The sequence below is a fragment of the Coregonus lavaretus genome, assembly GCF_964263955.1.
Source record: "Coregonus lavaretus genome assembly, chromosome: 20".
In the NCBI taxonomy this organism is placed as follows: domain Eukaryota; kingdom Metazoa; phylum Chordata; class Actinopteri; order Salmoniformes; family Salmonidae; genus Coregonus; species Coregonus lavaretus.
Genome location: NC_140007.1, coordinates 46,236,288 through 46,262,270, shown reverse-complemented (window position 1 = coordinate 46,262,270; position 25,983 = coordinate 46,236,288). Strand labels below are relative to the sequence as shown.

General features: G+C 47.9%; 1 protein-coding gene across 2 annotated transcripts in view; it reads left to right on the top strand.

Annotated features, from left to right (window-relative positions):
• The window catches only part of LOC311147738 (dnaJ homolog subfamily C member 5-like), a 45,530-nt gene that overhangs the window by 9,797 nt on the left and 9,750 nt on the right, over positions 1-25,983 (top strand). The window contains exons 1-3 of one of the 2 annotated variants that reach the window (XM_084184512.1): positions 15,138-15,225; positions 19,662-19,848; positions 24,974-25,187. In XM_084184512.1, coding sequence (XP_084040638.1) covers positions 19,736-19,848; positions 24,974-25,187 — 327 coding nt within the window. In that variant the 5' untranslated portion in view covers positions 15,138-15,225; positions 19,662-19,735. Of the gene's footprint in view, positions 1-15,137; positions 15,226-19,661; positions 19,849-24,973; positions 25,188-25,983 lie in introns of those variants that run through there. The other variant, XM_084184511.1, reaches the window with a different exon arrangement.

Genomic DNA, 25,983 nt, shown 5'->3' with positions numbered 1-25,983 from the left:
TGTTCCCTCCTCTCCCAGTCAGATAATACTGACATAATGTTCCCTCCTCTCCCAGTCAGATAATACTGCTGACATAATGTTTCCTCCTCTCCCAGTCAGATAATACTGACATAATGTTCCCTCCTCCCCCAGTCAGATAATACTGCTGACATAATGTTCCCTCCTCTCCCAGTCAGATAATACTGACATAATGTTCCCTCCTCTCCCAGTCAGATAATACTGACATAATGTTCCCTCCTCCCCCAGTCAGATAATACTGCTGACATAATGTTCCCTCCTCTCCCAGTCAGATAATACTGACATAATGTTCCCTCCTCCCCCAGTCAGATAATACTGCTGACATAATGTTCCCTCCTCTCCCAGTCAGATAATACTGACATAATGTTCCCTCCTCTCCCAGTCAGATAATACTGACATAATGTTCCCTCCTCCCCCAGTCAGATAATACTGACATAATGTTCCCTCCTCTCCCAGTCAGATAATACTGACATAATGTTCCCTCCTCTCCCAGTCAGATAATACTGACATAATGTTCCCTCCTCTCCCAGTCAGATAATACTGCTGACATAATGTTCCCTCCTCTCCCAGTCAGATAATACTGCTGACATAATGTTCCCTCCTCCCCCAGTCAGATAATACTGACATAATGTTCCCTCCTCTCCCAGTCAGATAATACTGACATAATGTTCCCTCCTCCCCCAGTCAGATAATACTGACATAATGTTCCCTCCTCCCCCAGTCAGATAATACTGACATAATGTTCCCTCCTCTCCCAGTCAGATAATACTGCTGACATAATGTCCCCTCCTCTCCCAGTCAGATAATACTGACATAATGTTCCCTCCTCTCCCAGTCAGATAATACTGACATAATGTTCCCTCCTCCCCCAGTCAGATAATACTGACATAATGTTCCCTCCTCTCCCAGTCAGATAATACTGACATAATGTTCCCTCCTCTCCCAGTCAGATAATACTGACATAATGTTCCCTCCTCTCCCAGTCAGATAATACTGACATAATGTTCCCTCCTCCCCCAGTCAGATAATACTGACATAATGTTCCCTCCTCTCCCAGTCAGATAATACTGACATAATGTTCCCTCCTCTCCCAGTCAGATAATACTGACATAATGTTCCCTCCTCTCCCAGTCAGATAATACTGACATAATGTTCCCTACTCTCCCAGTCAGATAATACTGACATAATGTTCCCTCCTCCCCCAGTCAGATAATACTGACATAATGTTCCCTCCTCTCCCAGTCAGATAATACTGCTGACATAATGTCCCCTCCTCTCCCAGTCAGATAATACTGACATAATGTTCCCTCCTCTCCCAGTCAGATAATACTGACATAATGTTCCCTCCTCCCCCAGTCAGATAATACTGACATAATGTTCCCTCCTCTCCCAGTCAGATAATACTGACATAATGTTCCCTCCTCTCCCAGTCAGATAATACTGACATAATGTTCCCTCCTCTCCCAGTCAGATAATACTGACATAATGTTCCCTCCTCCCCCAGTCAGATAATACTGACATAATGTTCCCTCCTCTCCCAGTCAGATAATACTGACATAATGTTCCCTCCTCTCCCAGTCAGATAATACTGACATAATGTTCCCTACTCTCCCAGTCAGATAATACTGACATAATGTTCCCTCCTCCCCCAGTCAGATAATACTGACATAATGTCCCCTCCTCTCCCAGTCAGATAATACTGCTGGTGTTATTCTCTCCTCACATCACGACACAGAAGTATTAGTACACTGAGGATGCAGTATTAGTATGGATGGTTTGGTCACGGCCTGCTGGTAATCCACTAGATTCTGCTGTCTCATTAATATCATAGTGGAGTGGATTTAGTGGTAGCAAGTTACATTTTTATGTTACATTTTTATGTTACATTTATTTGCACCAAAGAAAACACGTGATCGACAACAATAAAGATAACAAATAAATAGTGAACGGTGTGCAGGTGTGGTTGGAAGCCCAAGGGCTTATATGAAAACCACACCACAAAAAAAACTATATACAATACATAAGTACCTAAATAAAAAAGGTTTGTTAAAACAAACAACCTACTAATCTCCATGGAGGAGATTACTGAGTAGTTTGGTTCATCAGGCTGACCCCCAGTCTTCATGGAGGAGATTACTGAGTAGTTTGGTTCATCAGGCTGACCCCCAGTCTTCATGGAGGAGATTACTGAGTAGTTTGGTTCATCAGGCTGACCCCCAGTCTTCATAGAGGAGATTACTGAGTAGTTTGGTTCATCAGGCTGACCCCCAGTCTTCATGGAGGAGATTACTGAGTAGTTTGGTTCGTAAGGCTGACCCCCAGTCTTCATGGAGGAGATTACTGAGTAGTTTGGTTCATCAGGCTGACCCCCAGTCTTCATGGAGGAGATTACTGAGTAGTTTGGTTCATCAGGCTGACCCCCAGTCTTCATGGAGGAGATTACTGAGTAGTTTGGTTCATCAGGCTGACCCCCAGTCTTCATGGAGGAGATTACTGAGTAGTTTGGTTCATCAGGCTGACCCCCAGTCTTCATGGAGGAGATTACTGAGTAGTTTGGTTCATCAGGCTGACCCCCAGTCTTCATGGAGCAGATTACTGAGTAGTTTGGTTCATCAGGCTGACCCCCAGTCTTCATGGAGGAGATTACTGAGTAGTTTGGTTCATCAGGCTGACCCCCAGTCTTCATGGAGGAGATTACTGAGTAGTTTGGTTCATCAGGCTGACCCCCAGTCTTCATGGAGGAGATTACTGAGTAGTTTGGTTAATCAGGCTGACCCCCAGTCTTCATGGAGGAGATTACTGAGTAGTTTGGTTCATCAGGCTGACCCCCAGTCTTCATGGAGGAGATTACTGAGTAGTTTGGTTCATCAGGCTGACCCCCAGTCTTCATGGAGGAGATTACTGAGTAGTTTGGTTCATCAGGCTGACCCCCAGTCTCCATGGAGGAGATTACTGAGTAGTTTGGTTCATCAGGCTGACCCCCAGTCTTCATGGAGGAGATTACTGAGTAGTTTGGTTCATCAGGCTGACCCACTGTCTTCATGGAGGAGATTACTGAGTAGTTTGGTTCATCAGGCTGACCTCCAGTCTTCATGGAGGAGATTACTGAGTAGTTTGGTTCATCAGGCTGACCCCCAGTCTTCATGGAGGAGATTACTGAGTAGTTTGGTTCATCAGGCTGACCCCCAGTCTTCATGGAGGAGATTACTGAGTAGTTTGGTTCATCAGGCTGACCCCCAGTCTTCATGGAGGAGATTACTGAGTAGTTTGGTTCATCAGGCTGACCCCCAGTCTTCATGGAGGAGATTACTGAGTAGTTTGGTTCATCAGGCTGACCCCCAGTCTTCATGGAGGAGATTACTGAGTAGTTTGGTTCATCAGGCTGACCCCCAGTCTTCATGGAGGAGATTACTGAGTAGTTTGGTTAATCAGGCTGACCCCCAGTCTTCATGGAGGAGATTACTGAGTAGTTTGGTTAATCAGGCTGACCCCCAGTCTTCATGGAGGAGATTACTGAGTAGTTTGGTTCATCAGGCTGACCCCCCAGTCTTCATGGAGGAGATTACTGAGTAGTTTGGTTCATCAGGCTGACCCCCAGTCTCCATGGAGGAGATGACTGAGTAGTTTGGTTCATCAGGCTGACCCCCAGTCTTCATAGAGGAGATTACTGAGTAGTTTGGTTCATCAGGCTGACCCACAGTCTTCATGGAGGAGATTACTGAGTAGTTTGGTTCATCAGGCTGACCCCCAGTCTTCATGGAGGAGATTACTGAGTAGTTTGGTTCATCAGGCTGACCCCCAGTCTTCATGGAGGAGATTACTGAGTAGTTTGGTTCATCAGGCTGACCCCCAGTCTTCATGGAGGAGATTACTGAGTAGTTTGGTTCATCAGGCTGACCCCCAGTCTTCATGGAGGAGATTACTGAGTAGTTTGGTTCATCAGGCTGACCCCCAGTCTTCATGGAGGAGATTACTGAGTAGTTTGGTTCATCAGGCTGACCCCCAGTCTTCATGGAGGAGATTACTGAGTAGTTTGGTTCATCAGGCTGACCCCCAGTCTTCATGGAGGAGATTACTGAGTAGTTTGGTTCATCAGGCTGACCCCCAGTCTTCATGGAGGAGATTACTGAGTAGTTTGGTTCATCAGGCTGACCCCCAGTCTTCATGGAGGAGATTACTGAGTAGTTTGGTTCATCAGGCTGACCCCCAGTCTTCATGGAGGAGATTACTGAGTAGTTTGGTTCATCAGGCTGACCCCCAGTCTTCATGGAGGAGATTACTGAGTAGTTTGGTTCATCAGGCTGACCCCCAGTCTCCATGGAGGAGATTACTGAGTAGTTTGGTTCATCAGGCTGACCCCCAGTCTTCATGGAGGAGATTACTGAGTAGTTTGGTTCATCAGGCTGACCCCCAGTCTTCATGGAGGAGATTACTGAGTAGTTTGGTTCATCAGGCTGACCCCCAGTCTTCATGGAGGAGATTACTGAGTAGTTTGTTTTCATCAGGCTGACCCCCAGTCTTCATGGAGGAGATTACTGAGTAGTTTGGTTCATCAGGCTGACCCCCAGTCTTCATGGAGGAGATTACTGAGTAGTTTGGTTAATCAGGCTGACCCCCAGTCTTCATGGAGGAGATTACTGAGTAGTTTGGTTCATCAGGCTGACCCCCAGTCTTCATGGAGGAGATTACTGAGTAGTTTGGTTCATCAGGCTGACCCCCAGTCTTCATGGAGGAGATTACTGAGTAGTTTGGTTAAATCAGGCTGACCCCCCAGTCTTCATGGAGGAGATTACTGAGTAGTTTGGTTCATCAGGCTGACCCCCAGTCTTCATGGAGGAGATTACTGAGTAGTTTGGTTCATCAGGCTGACCCCCAGTCTTCATGGAGGAGATTACTGAGTAGTTTGGTTCATCAGGCTGACCCCCAGTCTTCATGGAGGAGATTACTGAGTAGTTTGGTTCATCAGGCTGACCCCCAGTCTTCATGGAGGAGATTACTGAGTAGTTTGGTTCGTAAGGCTGACCCCCAGTCTTTGGTTCATCAGGCTGACCCACCAGTCTTCATGGAGGAGATTACTGAGTAGTTTGGTTCATCAGGCTGACCCCCAGTCTTCATGGAGGAGATTACTGAGTAGTTTGGTTCATCAGGCTGACCCCCAGTCTTCATGGAGGAGATTACTGAGTAGTTTGGTTCATCAGGCTGACACCCAGTCTTTAAGTTATTGAGGGATGATGACGTTTTGGCCAAAAGTATGTGGACACCTGCTCGTCGCACATCTCATTCCAAAATCATGGGCATTAATATGGAGTTGGTCCCCCCTTTGCTGCTATAACAGCCTCCACTCTTCTGGGAAGGCTTTCCACTAGATGTTGGAACATTGCTGCGGGGACTTGCTTCCATTCAGCCACAAGCATTAGTGAGGTCGGTCACTGATTTTGGGCGATTAGACCTGGCTCGCAGTCGGCGTTCCAATTCATCCCAAAGGTGTTCGATGGGGTTGATGTCAGGGCTCTGTGCAGGCCAGTCAAGTTCTTCCACACCAATCTTGACAAACCATTTCCGTATGGACTTCGCTTTTTCCACGGGGCATTGTCATGCTGAAACAGGAAAGGGCCTTCCCCAAACTGTTGCTACAAAGTTGGAAGCACAGAATCCTGTAGAATGTAATTGTATGCTGTAGCGTTAAGATTTCCCTTCACTGGAACTAATGGGCCTAGCCCAAACCATGAAAAACTGCCCCAGACCATTATTCCTGCTCCACAAAACTACAGTTTGCAGTATGCATTCGGGCAGGGAGCATTCCCAGCATTCCCAAACCCAGATACGTCCGTCGGACTGCCAGATGGTGAAGCGTGATTCATCACTCCAGAGAACGCGTTTCCACTGCTCCAGAGTCCAATGGCAGCGAGCTTTACACCACTCCAGCCGACGCTTGGCATTGCGCATGGTGATCTTAGGCTTGTGTGCGGCTGCTCGGCCATGGAAACCCATTTCATGAAACTCCCGACTAACAGTTCTTGTGCTGACGTTGCTTCCAGAGGCAGTTTGGAACTCGGTAGTGAGTGTTGCAACCGAGGACAGACGATTTTTACGTGCTCCTAGACATTTCCACTTCACAATAACAGCACTTATAGTTGACTGGGGAAGCTCTAGCAGGGCAGAAATGTTACATCCTATGACGGTGCCACGTTGAAAGTCACTGAGCTCTTCAGTACGGGCCATTCTACTGCCAATGTTTGTCTATGGAGGTTGCATGGCAGTGTGCTCGATTTTAGGGGGGGATTTAAATTCCAAGATGGCGAAGTAGTGCAGTCCTGTTTCTGTTGTGTGTCTGTAAATAGCCTGTAAATACCCTTTTTTTTTGTATTTTTCTTACATATTTCCCTATCAGACTTTTCATCCTTCTACAAAATATACTTTCCTGCAACCCGCCTCACTCAATGTGGAACGGATTCTATTTTTGACTTACCTTTATCTAGAATCTAGAATCTCCAGTTGAAACTAGCTAGCCAGCTAACTAGCTACTTGCTATTAGCCACAGCTAGCGGTGTTTCACCCAAAACATTGGATTTTTTTCCGCGGGATTAATTTTAATCATTGGACATTGATCACCGGATATTCGGCCAGTCTGCACAGCGCGTTATCGACCCAGATCATATCAGTTTTTCCGCCGGAATCACTGAATCACTGGACCTTTAACTCCGGATTCATCGCTACCAGCTGGCTACAACAAAACGGACGCTGTGGTCTGGCTAATCATCCTGAGCTAGGCCCATCTCCCGGCTATCTACCTCTCTGTCAACCGGACGGGACCACCTAGTGTTGACACGAAGCCCCGCCGATCCTACACGACTGGTCTGCCGACGAAATCGTCTGATGTGGTTACGATGTTAACCACGAAGATTCCATCCATCTGCTAGCCCTGGCCCGCTAGCACACGCTATCCGTGGCCTCTTACTCACAAGTGCTTCACCACCGGACCTTATGATAACTCAGCTATACAGCTGATATCTGCTGGACTGTTCCTTTTTACGGTACTACATCCTGTTTATGTTTAGCCTCAGCCCAAACATGGTTAGTTTATTGTTGTTTCGGTTATTTCTAATTGTACTATATCACTGTAGACCCCCCAGCCTAGCTAAACCTGCCTTAGATAGCTCCTTTGTCCCTCCCCCCATACACTCAGAGACCGACTCAATTGATGCCTCTAGAGATACTATCTCTTTCATTGTTACCCAACGCTTAGGTTTACCTCCACTTTACTCATATCCTTCCATATCCTTGTCTGTACATAATGCCCTGAATCTTTTCTATAACACCCGGAAATCTGCCCCCTTTATTCTATGTACCCAACGCGCTAGAAGACCAGTTCTTAAAGCCTTTAGCCGTATCCTTATTCTACTCCTCCTCTGTTCCTCTGGTGATGTAGAGGCTAACCCAGGCCCTGTAGCCCCCAGTATCACTCCTACTCCCCAGGCGCTATCATTTGATGACTTCTGTAATCGCAAAAGTCTTGGTTTCTTGCACATAAATATCAGAAGTCTACTTCCTAAGTTTGAGTTATTCACTGCGTTAGCACACTCTGCCAACCCTGATGTTCTAGCAGTGTCTGAATCCTGGCTCAGGAAGGCCACCAAAAATTCTGAAATTTCCATCCCCAACTATAACATTTTCCGTCTAGATAGAACTGCCAAAGGGGGTGGAGTTGCAATCTACTGTAGAGATAGCCTGCAGAGCTCCATCATACTATCCAGGTCTGTGCCCAAACAGTTTGAGCTTCTACTTCTAAAAATCCACCTTTCCAGAAATAAGTCTCTCACTGTTGCCGCTTGCTACAGACCCCCCTCAGCCCCCAGCTGTGCCCTGGACACCATATGTGAATTGATTGCCCCCCATTTATCCTCAGAGTTTGTACTGCTTGGTGACCTAAATTGGGATATGCTTAATACCCCAGCCATCCTACAATCCAAGCTAGATGCCCTCAACCTCACGCAAATTATCAACGAACCTACCAGGTACAACCCTAAATCCGTAAACATGGGTACCCTCATAGATATCATCCTGACTAACATACCCTCTAAATACACCTCAGCTGTCTTCAACCAGGATCTCAGTGATCACTGCCTTATTGCCTGCGTCCGTAACGGGTCCGCGGTCAAACGACCACCCCTCATCACTGTCAAACGCTCCCTAAAACACTTTAGCGAGGAGGCCTTCCTAATTGACCTGGCCCAGGTATCCTGGATGGATATAGATCTCATTCCGTCAGTAGAGGATGCCTGGTTGTTCCTTAAAAGTAATTTCCTCTCAATCTTAAATAAACATGCCCCATTCAAAAAAATACAGAACTAAGAACCGATATAGCCCCTGGTTCTCCTCAGACTTGACTGCCCTTGACCAGCACAAAAACATCCTGTGGCGTACAGCATTAGCATCAAATAGCCCCCGCGATATGCAACTTTTCAGGGAAGTTAGGAACCAATATACACAAGCAGTCAGGAAAGCAAAGGCTAACTTTTTCAAACAGAAATTTGTATCCTGTAGCACTAACTCCAAAAAGTTTTGGGACACTGTAAAGTCCATGGAGAATAAGAGCACTTCCTCCCAGCTGCCCACTGCACTGAGGCTAGGAAACACTATCACCACCGATAAATCTACAATAATCGAGAATTTCAACAAGCATTTTGCTACAGCTGGCCATGCTTTCCATCTGGCTACCACTAACCCGGCCACCAACTCTGCACCCTCTGCTGCAACTTGCCCATGCCCCCCCCGCTTCTCCTTCACACAAATTCAAACAGCTGATGTTTTGAAAGCGCTGCAAAATCTGGACCCCTACAAATCAGCTGGGCTAGACAATCTGGACCCTTTCTTTCTAAAACTAGCCGCCGAAATTGTCGCAACCCCTATTACCAGTCTGTTCAACCTCTCTTTCATAACGTCTGAGATCCCCAGAGATTGGAAAGCTGCCGCGGTCATCCCCCTCTTCAAAGGGGGTGACACTCTAGATCCAAACTGCTACAGACCTATATCCATCCTGCCCTGCCTTTCGAAAGTATTCGAAAGCCAAGTTAACAAACAGATCATCGACCATTTCGAATACCACCGTACCTTCTCCGCTATGCAATCCGGTTTCCGAGCTGGTCACGGGTGCACTTCAGCCACGCTCAAGGTCCTAAACGATATTATAACCGCGATTGATAATAGACAGTACTGTGCAGCCGTCTCCATCGACCTGGCCAAGGCTTTCGACTCTGTCAACCACCGCATTCTTATTGGCAGACTAAATAGCCTTGGTTTCTCAAATGACTGCCTCGCCTGGTTCACCAACTACTTCTCAGATAGAGTTCAGTGTGTCAAATCGGAGGGCCTGTTGTCTGGACCTATGGCAGTCTCTATGGGGGTGCCACAGGGTTCAATTCTTGGGCCGACACTTTTCTCCGTGTATATCAATGATGTCGCTCTTGCTGCTGGTGACTCTCAGATCCACCTCTACGCAGACGACACCATTTTGTATACATCTGGCCCTTCATTGGACACTGTGTTAACAAACCTCCAAACGAGCTTCAATGCCATACAACAATCCTTCAGTAGCCTTCAACTGCTCTTAAACACTAGTAAAACTAAATGCATGCTTTTCAATCGAACGCTGCTAGCACCCGCCCACCCGACTAGAATCACCACTCTCGACGGGTCTGACCTAGAGTATGTGGACAACTACAAATATCTAGGTGTCTGGTTAGACTGTAAACTCAACTTCCAGACTCACATAAAGAATCTCCAATCCAAAGATAAATCTAGAATCGGCTTCCTATTTCGCAACAAAGCCTCCTTCACTCATGCTGCCAAACATGCCCTCGTAAAACTGACTATCCTACCGATCCTTGACTTCGGCGATGTCATTTACAAAATAGCCTCCAACACTCTACTCAGCAAATTGGATGTAGTCTATCACAGTACCATCCGTTTTGTCTCCAAAGCCCCATACACTACCCACCACTGTGACCTGTACGCTCTTGTTGGCTGGTCCTCACTACATGTTCGTCGTCAAACCCACTGGCTCCAGGCCATCTATAAATCACTGCTAGGCAAATCCCCGCCTTATCTTAGCTCATTGGTCACCATAGCAGCACCCACCCGTAGTCTGCGCTCCAGCAGGTATATCTCTCTGGTCATTCCCAAAGCCAACACCTCCTTTGGCCGCCATTCCTTCCAGTTCTCTGCTGCCAATGACTGGAACGAATTGCAAAAATCTCTGAAGCTGGAGACTCTTATCTCCCTCAATAACTTTAAGCATCAGTTGTCAGAGCACCTTACCGATCACTGCACCTGTACACAGCCCATCTGAAATTAGCCCACCCAACTACCTCATCCCTATATTGTTATTTATTTTGCTCTTTTGCACCCCAGTATCTCTATTTGCACATAATCTCTTGCACATCTAGCATTCCAGTGTTAATACTATTGTAATTATTCTGCACTATAGCCTATTTATTGCCTTACCTCCATAACTTGCTACATTTGCACACACTGTATATATATTTTCTGTTGTATTTCTGACTTTATGTTTTTTTTTTACCCCATATGTAACTCTGTGTTGTTTTTATTGCACTACTTTGCTTTATCTTGGCCAGGTCGCAGTTGTAAATGAGAACCTGTTCTCAACTGGCTTACCTGGTTAAATAAAGGTGAAATAAAAAAATAAAAAATAAAATCCATTTTTAGAATAAGGCTGTAACGAAACAATGTGGAAAAATGTCAAGACAACAGTGTCATTAAGGAGCCAGCCTTCCTCCCGGGTGTCATGGGAGGTTGTGTGCCCCACACTTAAACCCTTCCCTAACCCCCTAACACTACAGGCCCCACCCACTGGCTTCCCCCTAACACTACAGGCCCCACCCACTGGCTTCCCCCTAACACTACAGGCCCCACCCACTGGCTTCCCCCTAACACTACAGGCCCCACCCACTGGCTTCCCCCTAACACTACAGGCCCCACCCACTGGCTTCCCCCTAACACTACGGGCCCCACCCACTGGCTTCCCCCTAACACTACAGGCCCCACCCACTGGCTTCCCCCTAACACTACAGGCCCCACCCACTGGCTTCCCACTAACACTACAGGCCCCACCCACTGGCTTCCCCCTAACACTACAGGCCCCACCCACTGGCTTCCCCCTAACACTACAGGCCCCACCCACTGGCTTCCCCCTAACACTACAGGCCCCACCCACTGGCCTTTAGTCATTGATCTAGGACCAGTTACCCTCCCCATAGCCTAACCTGAACCACTATGGAGGAATATAAAAAAAACTGAGCCCAGATCAGTCGGTGTCTAGGGCTCCTGGCTCTGGCTCCACCCCTGGTTAATCCCACAGGGCTGTCAAAGGAAATGAGCAGATTATCCTGAACCAGCGGGACGTCCTGCTACGTGATGGTCTTACTGCCTGTCTTACTGCCGGTCTTACTGCCGGTCTCACTGCCGGTCTTACTGCCGGTCTCACTGCCGGTCTCACTGCCTGTCTCACTAACTGTCTCACTGCCGGTCTCACTGCCGGTCTTACTGCCTGTCTCACTGCCGGTCTCACTGCCGGTCTTACTGCCTGTCTCACTGCCGGTCTCACTGCCTCCTCTTGGGGTTATTTTTGTGCAGTGGCCCTGTCAGGGCAGGCAGGCAAAGTGAGGCCGTGAATAGCCCACTCTCTCTCTCCCTCCCCACTCTCTCTCTCCCTCCCCACTCTCTCCCTCTCTCCCTCCCCACTCTCTCTCTCCCTCCCCACTCTCTCCCTCTCTCCCTCCCCACTCTCTCCCTCCCTCCCTACTGTCTCTCTCTCCCTCCCTCCCCACTCTCTCTCTCCCTCCCCACTCTCTCTCTCCCTCCCCACTCGCTCTCTCTCCCTCCCTACTCTCTCTCTCCCTCCCCCCACTCGCTCTCTCTCTCCCCCCCACTCGCTCTCTCTCTCCCCCCCACTCGCTCTCTCTCTCCCTCCCCCCCACTCGCTCTCTCTCTCCCTCCCCCCCCACTCGCTCTCTCTCTCCCTCCCCCCCACTCGCTCTCTCTCCCTCCCCCCCACTCGCTCTCTCTCTCCCTCCCCCCCACTCGCTCTCTCTCTCCCTCCCTCCCCACTCGCTCTCTCTCTCCCTCCCCACTCGCTCTCTCTCTCCCTCCCCCCCACTCGCTCTCTCTCTCCCTCCCCCCCACTCGCTCTCTCTCTCCCTCCCCCACACTCGCTCTCTCTCTCCCTCCCCCCCACTCGCTCTCTCTCTCCCTCCCCCCCACTCGCTCTCTCTCTCCCTCCCTCCCCACTCGCTCTCTCCCTCCCCCCCCACTCGCTCTCTCCCTCCCCCCCACTCGCTCTCTCTCTCCCTCCCCCCCACTCGCTCTCTCTCTCCCTCCCTCCCACTCGCTCTCTGTCTCCCTCCCTCCCCACTCGCTCTCTCCCTCCCCCCCACTCGCTCTCTCTCTCTCCCTCCCCACTCTCTCTCTCTCTCCCTCCCCACTCGCTCTCTCCCTCCCCCCCACTCGCTCTCTCCCTCCCCCCCACTCGCTCTCTCTCTCCCTCCCCCCCACTCGCTCTCTCTCTCCCTCCCCCCCACTCGCTCTCTCTCTCCCTCCCTCCCACTCGCTCTCTGTCTCCCTCCCTCCCCACTCGCTCTCTCCCTCCCCCCCACTCGCTCTCTCTCTCCCTCCCCACTCTCTCTCTCTCTCCCTCCCCACTCGCTCTCTCCCTCCCCCCCACTCGCTCTCTCTCTCCCTCCCCCCCACTCGCTCTCTCTCTCCCTCCCCCCCACTCGCTCTCTCTCTCTCTCCCTCCCCACTCGCTCGCTCTCTCCCTCGCCCATCGCTCTCTCCCTCCCCACTGTCTCTCTCCCTCCCCACTCTCTCTCTCTCTCCCTCCCACTCTCCCTCCCCTCCCCACTGTCTCTCTCCCTCCCCACTGTCTCTCTCCCTCCCCACTCTCTCTCTCTCTCCCTCCCACTCTCCCTCCCCTCCCCACTGTCTCTCTCCCTCCCCACTGTCTCTCCCTCCCCTCCCCACTGTCTCTCTCCCTCCCCACTGTCTCTCTCTCTCCCTCCCACTGTCTCTCCCTCCCCTCCCCACTGTCTCTCTCCCTCCCCACTGTCTCTCTCCCTCCCCACTGTCTCTCTCCCTCCCCACTGTCTCTCCCTCCCCTCCCCACTGTCTCTCTCCCTCCCCACTGTCTCTCTCCCTCCCCACTCTCTCTCTCTCTCTCCCTCCCCCCCACTCGCTCTCTCTCTCCCTCCCCCCCACTCGCTCTCTCTCTCCCTCCCTCCCCACTCGCTCTCTCTCTCCCTCCCCACTCGCTCTCTCTCTCCCTCCCCCCCACTCGCTCTCTCTCTCCCTCCCCCCCACTCGCTCTCTCTCTCCCTCCCCCACACTCGCTCTCTCTCTCCCTCCCCCCCACTCGCTCTCTCTCTCCCTCCCCCCCACTCGCTCTCTCTCTCCCTCCCTCCCCACTCGCTCTCTCCCTCCCCCCCCACTCGCTCTCTCCCTCCCCCCCACTCGCTCTCTCTCTCCCTCCCCCCCACTCGCTCTCTCTCTCCCTCCCTCCCACTCGCTCTCTGTCTCCCTCCCTCCCCACTCGCTCTCTCCCTCCCCCCCACTCGCTCTCTCTCTCTCCCTCCCCACTCTCTCTCTCTCTCCCTCCCCACTCGCTCTCTCCCTCCCCCCCACTCGCTCTCTCCCTCCCCCCCACTCGCTCTCTCTCTCCCTCCCCCCCACTCGCTCTCTCTCTCCCTCCCTCCCACTCGCTCTCTGTCTCCCTCCCTCCCCACTCGCTCTCTCCCTCCCCCCCACTCGCTCTCTCTCTCTCCCTCCCCACTCTCTCTCTCTCTCCCTCCCCACTCGCTCTCTCCCTCCCCCCCACTCGCTCTCTCTCTCCCTCCCCCCCACTCGCTCTCTCTCTCCCTCCCCCCCACTCGCTCTCTCTCTCTCTCCCTCCCCACTCGCTCGCTCTCTCCCTCGCCCATCGCTCTCTCCCTCCCCACTGTCTCTCTCCCTCCCCACTCTCTCTCTCTCTCCCTCCCACTCTCCCTCCCCTCCCCACTGTCTCTCTCCCTCCCCACTGTCTCTCTCCCTCCCCACTCTCTCTCTCTCTCCCTCCCACTCTCCCTCCCCTCCCCACTGTCTCTCTCCCTCCCCACTGTCTCTCCCTCCCCTCCCCACTGTCTCTCTCCCTCCCCACTGTCTCTCTCTCTCCCTCCCACTGTCTCTCCCTCCCCTCCCCACTGTCTCTCTCCCTCCCCACTGTCTCTCTCCCTCCCCACTGTCTCTCTCCCTCCCCACTGTCTCTCCCTCCCCTCCCCACTGTCTCTCTCCCTCCCCACTGTCTCTCTCCCTCCCCACTCTCTCTCTCTCTCTCTCTCCCCACTGTCTCTCTCCCTCCCCACTGTCTCTCCCTCCCCTCCCCACTGTCTCTCTCCCTCCCCACTCTCTCTCTCTCTCCCTCCCACTCTCCCTCCCCACTGTCTCTCCCTCCCCTCCCCACTGTCTCTCTCCCTCTCCACTGTCTCTCCCTCCCCTCCCCACTGTCTCTCTCCCTCCCCACTGTCTCTTCCACACTCACGTAGGCATTTGTATATTCCTCTCTCACAGAGATACAGTGCCTTCAGACAGTATTCACAGCCCTTGACTTTTTCCACATTTTGTTGTTACAGCCTCAATTTAAAATGGGTTAAATTGAGATTTTGTGTCACTGGCCTACACACAATACCCTATAATGTTAAAGTGGAATTATGTTTTTAGAAATTGTTTAAAATTAATTAAAAATGAAAAGCTGAAATATCTTGAGTCAATAAGGATTCAACCCCTTTGTTATGGCAAGGCTAAATAAGTTCAGGAGTAAACAACATTTGCTTAACAAGTCACATAATAAGTTGCATGGACTCATTCTGTGTGCAATAATAGTGTAACATGATTTCTGAATGACTACCTCATCTTTGTACCCCACACATACAATTATCTGTAAGGTCCCTCAGTCGAGCAGTGAATTTCATGTCATTGGGAGGGCTAGGGAGTTAAAAAATGTTTTATTATTATTATTATTATTATTATTATAAAAAACAGACGAATTCCCCTTTTCAGCAGGACAATAACCTAAAACACAAGGCCAATTATAAACTAGGTTGTTCGAGCCCTGAATGCTGATTGGCTGACAGCCGTGGAATATCAGACCATATACCACGGGTATGACAAAACATTTATTTTTACTGAACTAATTACGTTGGTAACCAGTTTTATAATAGCAATAAGGCACCTCGGGGGTTTGTGGTATATGGCCAATATACCACGGCTAAGGGCAGTATCCAGGCACTCCACGTTGCGTCGTGCTTAAGGACAGCCCTTAGCCGTGGTATATTGGCCATATACAGTGCCTTCGGAAAGTATTCAGACCCCTTGACTTTTTCCACATTTTGTTAAATTACAGCCTTATTCTAAAATGGATTAAATAATTGTTTTCCCTCAGCAATCTACACACAATACCCCATAATGCCAAAGTGAAAACAGGTTTTTATAAATGTTTGCAAATTTATAAAAAATAATAAACAGATATCTTATTTACATAAGTATTCAGACCCTTTGCTATGAGACTTGAAATTGAGCTCAGGTGCATCCTGTTTCCAACTTGATTGGAGTCCACCTGTGGTAAATTCTATTGATTGGACATGATTTGGAAAGACACACACCTGTCTATATAAGGTCCCACAGTTGACAGTGCATGTCAGAGCAAAAACCAAGCCATGAGGTTGAAGGAATGATGGTAGAGTGGCCAGACTGAAGCCACTCCTCGGTAAAAAACACATGACGGCCCGCTTGGAGTTTGCCTAAAGACTCTCAGACCATGAAAAAAACAATTATCCGGTCTGATGAAACCAAGCTTGAACTCTTTGGCCTGAATGCCAAGCGTCACGTCTGGAGGAAACCTGGCCATTTTAGAATAAGGCTGTAACGTAACAATGTGGAAAAAGCCAAGGGGTCTGAATACACTGTACCACATCCCCTCGGGCCTTATTGATGAAATATACACTGGAGTTGCTTACCAAGACCACGTTGAATGTTCCTGAGTGGCCTAGTTACAGTTTTGATTTCAATCGGTTTGAGAATCTATAGCAAGACTTGAAAATTGCTGTCTAGCAATGATCAACAACCAATTCGACAGAGCTTGAAGAATTTTAAAAAAGAATCATGGGAAAATATTGCACAATCAAGGTGTGAAAAGCTCTTAGAGACTTACCCAGGAAGACTGACAGCTGTAATCGCTGCCAACGGTGATTCTATAGAGACTTACCCAGAAAGACTGACAGCTGTAATCGCTGCCAACGGTGATTCTATAGAGACTTACCCAGAAAGACTGACAGCTGTAATCGCTGCCAACGGTGATTCTATAGAGACTTACCCAGAAAGACTGACCGCTGTAATCGCTGCCAACGGTGATTCTATAGAGACTTACCCAGAAAGACTGACAGCTGTAATCGCTGCCAACGGTGATTCTATAGAGACTTACCCAGAAAGACTGACCGCTGTAATCGCTGCCAACGGTGATTCTATAGAGACTTACCCAGGAAGACTGACAGCTGTAATGGCTGCCAACGGTGATTCTATAGAGACTTACCCAGGAAGACTGACAGCTGTAATCGCTGCCAACGGTGATTCTATAGAGACTTACCCAGAAAGACTGACAGCTGTAATCGCTGCCAACGGTGATTCTATAGAGACTTACCCAGGAAGACTGACAGCTGTAATCGCTGCCAACGGTGATTCTATAGAGACTTACCCAGAAAGACTGACAGCTGTAATCGCTGCCAACGGTGATTCTATAGAGACTTACCCAGAAAGACTGACAGCTGTAATCGCTGCCAACGGTGATTCTATAGAGACTTACCCAGAAAGACTGACAGCTGTAATGGCTGCCAACGGTGATTCTATAGAGACTTACCCAGAAAGACTGACAGCTGTAATCGCTGCCAAAGGTGATTCTATAGAGACTTACCCAGAAAGACTGACAGCTGTAATGGCTGCCAACGGTGATTCTATAGAGACTTACCCAGGAAGACTGACAGCTGTAATGGCTGCCAACGGTGATTCTATAGAGACTTACCCAGAAAGACTGACAGCTGTAATGGCTGCCAACGGTGATTCTATAGAGACTTACCCAGGAAGACTGACAGCTGTAATCGCTGCCAACGGTGATTCTAACATGTATTCAGTCAGGGGTGTGAACAGTCATGTAAATGAGATATTTCTGCATTTCATTTTCAATACATTAGCAAACATTTCTACAAACATGTTTTCACTTTATCATTATGGGGTATCGTGTGTAGATGGCAGGGGGGGACGGGGGGGAATCGATTTCATCCATTTTGAATTCAAGCTGTAGAATAAGTCTATGAGTACTTTCTGAAGGCACTGTATATTATGTAGGCCAACGCTATGAGGCTAGCGCTATGAGGCTAGCGCTATGAGGCTAGCGCTATGAGGCTAGCGCTATGAGGCTAGCGCTATGAGGCTAGCGTGGTGCATTTTAAGGGTGTAAGTAGTTGTGAATAGTTGTCTGTGAGATGTGGTGGCTATGATTGGCCTCTCACCAGACTAGCAGACCGTAGCTTTATTAGGAATGCTATTTTCTACTCTTCATATCCATAAAACCTTCTCAGAGTAGGATCTAGGATCAGGTCGGCCCTCTCCATGTTAATCTTATTCATTATGAGACACTTGGTGAATACGGGCCCCGGTATTCTATACACTTGGTGAATACGGGCCCCGGTATTCTATACACTTGGTGAATACGGGCCCCGGTATTCTATACACTTGGTGAATACGGGCCCCGGTATTCTATACACTTGGTGAATACGGGCCCCGGTATTCTATACACTTGGTGAATACGGGCCCCGGTATTCTATACACTTGGTGAATACGGGCCCCGGTATTCTATACACTCCTGCCTCTATAGCCTCTGCACTGTCTTTCTGTCAGACCAAAACTAGTGTTGAACCAGGGATTTTAAACCAAGGCCGGGTCTCATCATAAGTGCACTCTGTGTGTCCTGTCTCTGTCAGTCAACTGCTAGTGTAGTCTCTGTCTGTCTAGCAGTCTGTCTTTCTGTCTAGTGTAGTCTGTCTAGTGTAGTCTCTGTCTAGTGTAGTCTGTCTAGTGTAGTCTGTCTAGTGTAGTCTGTCTAGTGTAGTCTGTCTCTGTCTAGTGTAGTCTGTCTGTATTTCTGTCTAGTGTAGTCTCTGTCTAGTGTAGTCTCTGTCTAGTGTAGTCTCTGTCTAGTGTAGTCTCTGTCTAGTGTAGTCTGTGTCTAGTGTAGTCTCTGTCTAGTGTAGTCTGTGTCTAGTGTAGTCTGTGTCTAGTGTAGTCTCTGTCTAGTGTAGTCTGTCTAGTGTAGTCTGTGTCTAGTGTAGTCTGTGTCTAGTGTAGTCTGTCTAGTGTAGTCTGTCTAGTGTAGTCTCTGTCTAGTGTAGTCTCTGTCTAGTGTAGTCTGTCTAGTGTAGTCTCTGTCTAGTGTAGTCTGTGTCTAGTGTAGTCTGTCTAGTGTAGTCTGTCTAGTGTAGTCTGTCTAGTGTAGTCTGTCTAGTGTAGTCTGTCTGTATTTCTGTCTAGTGTAGTCTCTGTCTAGTGTAGTCTGTCTGTATTTCTGTCTAGTGTAGTCTGTCTAGTGTAGTCTCTGTCTAGTGTAGTCTGTCAGTATTTCTGTCTAGTGTAGTCTCTGTCTAGTGTAGTCTGTCTGTATTTCTGTCTAGTGTAGTCTCTGTCTAGTATAGTCTCTGTCTAGTGTAGTCTGTCAGTATTTCTGTCTAGTGTAGTCTCTGTCTAGTGTAGTCTGTCTGTATTTCTGTCTAGTGTAGTCTCTGTCTAGTGTAGTCTCTGTCTAGTGTAGTCTCTGTCTAGTGTAGTCTGTCAGTATTTCTGTCTAGTGTAGTCTCTGTCTAGTGTAGTCTGTCAGTATTTCTGTCTAGTGTAGTCTCTGTCTAGTGTAGTCTGTCTGTATTTCTGTCTAGTGTAGTCTCTGTCTAGTGTAGTCTCTGTCTAGTGTAGTCTGTCAGTATTTCTGTCTAGTGTAGTCTCTGTCTAGGGTAGTCTCTGTCTAGTGTAGTCTGTCAGTATTTCTGTCTAGTGTAGTCTCTGTCTAGTGTAGTCTGTCTGTATTTCTGTCTAGTGTAGTCTGTCTAGTGTAGTCTCTGTCTCTGTCTAGTGTAGTCTGTCTGTGTTTCTGTCTAGTGTAGTCTGTCTAGTGTAGTCTCTGTCTCTGTCTAGTGTAGTCTGTCTGTGTTTCTGTCTAGTGTAGTCTGTCTGTGTTTCTGTCTAGTGTAGTCTGTCTGTGTTTCTGTCTAGTGTAGTCTCTGTCTAGTGTAGTCTCTGTCTAGTGTAGTCTGTCTGTAGTCTCTGTCTAGTGTAGTCTCTGTCTAGTGTAGTCTGTCTGTCTCTAGTGTAGCAGTTGAGTCATGTTTTATTTGATCAGATATTTCTTGTCACTGACATTCTCTTTCCTTCTTTCTCCCCCCTCTCTCCATTCTCTCCCCCCTTTCTCTCTCCCCTCTCTTCCCCTTCTCTTCCCCTTCTCTTCCCCTTCTCTCTCCCTTCTCTCTCCCTTCTCTCCCCCTTCTCTCCCCCTCTCTTAGACTGGTGAGGCTGTGCGTGAGCAAAGGGAGTGTGTGAGAGAGACTGAAAGAGAGAGACCGAGGGAGTTGTCTTCATGGCAGCTGAGGCGCAGAGACAGCGTTCTCTCTCTACGTCAGGAGACTCGCTCTACTTGGTCCTGGGGATAGACAAGAATGCCACAGCAGAGGACATCAAGAAGTCCTACAGGTAACAGGTTAACGATCTACACCACTAGCCACAGCAGAGGACATCAAGAAGTCCTACAGGTAACAGGGTAACGATCTACACCACTAGCCACACTAGAGGACATCAAGAAGTCCTACAGGTAACAGGTTAACGATCTACACCACTAGCCACACCAGAGGACATCAACAAGTCCTACAGGTAACAGGGTAACAATCTACACCACTAGCCACACTAGAGGACACCAACAAGTGCTCCAGGTAACAGGGTAACAATCTACACCACTAGCCACACTAGAGGACACCAACAAGTGCTCCAGGCAGATGTACTACATAATACAGTGTAGGACATGCAGTGAATTCAGAAAGTATTCAGACCCCTTGACTTTTTCCACATTTTGTTATGTTACAGCCTTATTCTAAAATTGATTAAATACATGTTTTTTCCTCAGCAATCTACACGCAATACCCCATAATGACAAAGCGAAAACAGGTTTTTAGAAATGTTTGCAAATTATTCAAAATAAGAAACAGAAATACCTTATTTAGATAAGTATTCAGACCCTTTGCTGTAAGACTCGACATTGAGCTCAGGTGCATCCTGTTTGCATTGATCATCCTTTAGATGTTTCTACAACTTGATTGGAGTCCACCTGTGGTAAATTCAATTGATTGGACATGATTTGGAAAGGCACACACCTGTCTATATAAGGTCCCACAGTTGACAGTGCATGTCAGAGTAAAAACCAAGCCATGAGGTCGAAGGAATTGTCCGTAGAGCTCCAAGACAGGATTGTGTCGAGGCACAGATCTGGGGAAGGGTACCAAAACATTTCTGCAGCATTGAAGGTCCCCAAGAACACAGTGGCCTCCATCATTCTTAAATGGAAGAAGTTTGGAACCACCAAGACTCTTCCTAGAGCTGGCTGCCCGGCCAAACTGAGCAATCTGGGGAGAAGGGCCTTGGTCAGGGAGGTGACCAAGAACCCAATGGTCACTCTGACAGAGCTCCAGAGTTCCTCTGTGGAGATGGGAGAACCTTCCAGAAGGACAACCATCTCTGCAGCACTCCACCAATCAGGCCTTTACAGAAGCCACTCCTCAGTAAAAGGCACAAGACAGCCCGCTTGGAGTTTGCCAAAAGGCACCTAAAGACTCTCAGACCATGAGAAACAAGATTCTCTGGTCTGATGAAACCAAGATTGAACTCTTTGGCCTGAATTCCAAGCATCACGTCTGGAGGAAACCTGGCACCATCCCTACGGTGAAGCATGGTGGTGGCAGCATCATGCTGTGGGGATGTTTTTCAGCGGCAGGGACTGGGAGATGTCAGGATCGAGGCAAAGCTGAACGGAGCGAAGTACAGAGAGATCCTTGATGAAAACCTGCTCCAGAGCGCTCAGGACCTCAGACTGGGGTGAAGGTTCACCTTCCAACAGGACAACGACCCTAAGCACACAGCCAAGCCAACGCAGGAGTGGCTTCGGGACAAGTCTCTGAATGTCCTTGAGTGGCCCAGCCAGAGCCCGGACTTGAACCAGATCGAACATCTCTGGAGAGACCTGAAAATAGCTGTGCAGCGACGCTCCCCATCCAACCTGACAGAGCTTGAGAGGATCTGCAGAGAGGAATGGGAGAAACTCCCCAAATACAGGTGTGCCATGCTTGTAGCGTCATACCCAAGAAGACTCTATGCTGTAATCGCTGCCAAAGGTGCTTCAACAAAGTACTGAGTAAAGGGTCTGAATACTTATGTAAATGTGAAATTTCAGTTATTTTGTTTTTTGCAAACATTTCTACAAACCTGTTTTTGCTTTGTCATTATGGGGTATTGTGTGTAGATTGATGAGGGGGGAAAAAACAATGTAATCAATTTTAGATGAAGGCACTGTATTACAGTGTAGTAGTACATATTACAGTGTAGTAGTACATATTACAGTGTAGTAGTACATATTACAGTGTAGTAGTACATAGTACAGTGTAGTAGTACATAGTACAGTGTAGTAGTACATAGTACAGTGTAGTAGTACATAGTACAGTGTAGTAGTACATAGTACATTGTAGTAGTACATAGTCCAGCAGAATACGCCTGTCTCCTCTGTCCAGGTGAAAGCCAGCCTAAGGGTGAGCTCCTTCCGCCATGTTGTCTTCACCTTTCCCCATCAGTGGAAGTAATGGGGAGGAAGCGAGGACAGATTTTTAAGTCATTGAGACAGAGCCTCTCTCTTCCTCTTGGGGGTCAGCTCAGCTGTAATGGAGCCAGTTGTAGAAACAAAAATCACACTCCTCAAGCCTGCCAGGCAGCACTTAGTCATTTAGTCATTTTTTTTTTAGCAGACGCTCTTATCCAGAGCGACTTACAGTTAGTGAATACATATATATATATTTTTATACTGGCCCCCCGTGGGAATCAAACCCACAACCCTGGCGTTGCAAACGCCATGCTCTATCAACTGAGCTACATCCCTGCCGGCCATTCCCTCCCCTACCCTGGACGACGCTGGGCCAATTGTGCGCCGCCCATGAGTCTCCCGGTCCTGATAGTCACAAAGTCATTGTCTGTCTAATGTAGCAGGCTGGATTTGTGGTCTAGACGCTAATTTGATATGGGAATGTGACCAAGAGGAGGGAGTGACTTCCTGTTATCACTGTTCACTATGAGACACAGTCCACTAGACTTCCTGTTATCACTGTTCCCTATGAGACACAGTCCACTAGACTTCCTGTTATCACTGTTCACTATGAGACACAGTCCACTAGACTTCCTGTTATCACTGTTCCCTATGAGACACAGTCCACTAGACTTCCTGTTATCACTGTTCACTATGAGACACAGTCCACTAGACTTCCTGTTATCACTGTTCACTATGAGACACAGTCCACTAGACTTCCTGTTATCACTGTTCACTATGAGACACAGTCCACTAGACTTCCTGTTATCACTGTTCACTATGAGACACAGTCCACTAGACTTCCTGTTATCACTGTTCCCTATGAGACACAGTCCACTAGACTTCCTGTTATCACTGTTCACTATGAGACACAGTCCACTAGACTTCCTGTTATCACTGTTCACTATGAGACACAGTCCACTAGACTTCCTGTTATCACTGTTCACTATGAGACACAGTCCACTAGACTTCCTGTTATCACTGTTCCCTATGAGACACAGTCCACTAGACTTCCTGTTATCACTGTTCACTATGAGACACAGTCCACTAGACTTCCTGTTATCACTGTTCCCTATGAGACACAGTCCACTAGACTTCCTGTTATCACTGTTCACTATGAGACACAGTCCACTAGACTTCCTGTTATCACTGTTCCCTATGAGACACAGTCCACTAGACTTCCTGTTATCACTGTTCCCTATGAGACACAGTCCACTAGACTTCCTGTTATCACTGTTCCCTATGAGACACAGTCCACTAGACTTCCTGTTATCACTGTTCACTATGAGACACAGTCCACTAGACTTCCTGTTATCACTGTTCACTATGAGACACAGTCCACTAGACTTCCTGTTATCACTGTTCCCTATGAGACACAGTCCACTAGACTTCCTGTTATCACTGTTCACTATGAGACACAGTCCACTAGACTTCCTGTTATCACTGTTCCCTATGAGACACAGTCCACTAGACTTCCTGTTATCACTGTTCACTATGAGACACAGTCCACTAGACTTCCTGTTATCACTGTTCACTATGAGACACAGTCCACTAGACTTCCTGTTATCACTGTTCACTATGAGACACAGTCCACTAGACTTCCTGTTATCACTGTTCCCTATGAGACACAGTCCACTAGACTTCCTGTTATCACTGTTCACTATGAGACACAGTCCACTAGACTTCCTGTTATCACTGTTCACTATGAGACACAGTCCACTAGACTTCCTGTTATCACTGTTCACTATGAGACACAGTCCACTAGACTTCCTGTTATCACTGTTCACTATGAGACACAGTCCACTAGACTTCCTGTTATCACTGTTCCCTATGAGACACAGTCCACTAGACTTCCTGTTATCACTGTTCACTATGAGACACAGTCCACTAGACTTCCTGTTATCACTGTTCACTATGAGACACAGTCCACTAGACTTCCTGTTATCACTGTTCACTATGAGACACAGTCCACTAGACTTCCTGTTATCACTGTTCCCTATGAGACACAGTCCACTAGACTTCCTGTTATCACTGTTCACTATGAGACACAGTCCACTAGACTTCCTGTTATCACTGTTCACTATGAGACACAGTCCACTAGACTTCCTGTTATCACTGTTCACTATGAGACACAGTCCACTAGACTTCCTGTTATCACTGTTCCCTATGAGACACAGTCCACTAGACTTCCTGTTATCACTGTTCACTATGAGACACAGTCCACTAGACTTCCTGTTATCACTGTTCACTATGAGACACAGTCCACTAGACTTCCTGTTATCACTGTTCACTATGAGACACAGTCCACTAGACTTCCTGTTATCACTGTTCACTATGAGACACAGTCCACTAGACTTCCTGTTATCACTGTTCACTATGAGACACAGTCCACTAGACTTCCTGTTATCACTGTTCCCTATGAGACACAGTCCACTAGACTTCCTGTTATCACTGTTCACTATGAGACACAGTCCACTAGACTTCCTGTTATCACTGTTCACTATGAGACACAGTCCACTAGACTTCCTGTTATCACTGTTCACTATGAGACACAGTCCACTAGACTTCCTGTTATCACTGTTCACTATGAGACACAGTCCACTAGACTTCCTGTTATCACTGTTCACTATGAGACACAGTCCACTAGACTTCCTGTTATCACTGTTCCCTATGAGACACAGTCCACTAGACTTCCTGTTATCACTGTTCACTATGAGACACAGTCCACTAGACTTCCTGTTATCACTGTTCCCTATGAGACACAGTCCACTAGACTTCCTGTTATCACTGTTCCCTAGAGGGTAACAGAGATGTGGTGCAAGATGGCTGAACATTGCAAAAATGGGACAGAAGTGATGAGGTTACAATATGATCGGGCTGAATTTGACTTTGGCTGAAACGCGCTACATTTTTATTTGTTTCATCATTCTATCATTGTTTCTCTCATAACCTCATCCTCTCTGTTCTCCGTCCAATCAGGAAACTGGCTCTGAAGTTCCACCCAGACAAGAACCCAGACAACCCCGAGGCTGCTGATAAGTTTAAGGAAATCAATAACGCCCACGCCATCCTGAACGACTGTACCAAGAGGAACATCTATGATAAGTACGGCTCCCTGGGTCTCTATGTGGCCGAACAGTTTGGAGAGGACAACGTCAACACCTACTTTGTCCTCTCCTCCTGGTGGGCTAAGGTAAGACAACGTGTGTCTCTGTCTCTGATCGCCAAATGGTACCCTAGTAAATGTAGTGATAGATGTGGAGTTGTGATGAGTCCCCAGTAAATGTAGTGATAGATGTGGAGTTGTGATGAGTCCCCAGTAAATGTAGTGATAGATGTGGAGTTGTGATGAGTCCCCAGTAAATGTAGTGATAGATGTGGAGTTGTGATGAGTCCCCAGTAAATGTAGTGATAGATGTGGAGTTGTGATGAGTCCCCAGTAAATGTAGTGATAGATGTGGAGTTGTGATGAGTCCCTAGTAAATGTAGTGATAGATGTGGAGTTGTGATGAGTCCCCAGTACATTTTGTGATAGATGTGGAGTTGTGATGAGTCCCCAGTACATTTTGTGATAGATGTGGAGTTGTGATGAGTCCCCAGTACATTTTGTGATAGATGTGGAGTTGTGATGAGTCCCCAGTAAATGTAGTGATAGATGTGGAGTTGTGATGAGTCCCTAGTAAATGTAGTGATAGATGCGGAGTTGTGATGAGTCCCTAGTAAATGTAGTGATAGATGTGGAGTTGTGATGAGTCCCCAGTAAATGTAGTGATAGATGTGGAGTTGTGATGAGTCCCCAGTAAATGTAGTGATAGATGTGGAGTTGTGATGAGTCCCCAGTAAATGTAGTGATAGATGCAGAGTTATGATGAGTCCCCAGTAAATGTAGTGATAGATGTGGAGTTGTAATGAGTCCCTAGTAAATGCAGTGATAGATGTGGAGTTGTGATGAGTCCCCAGTACATTTTGTGATAGATGCGGAGTTGTGA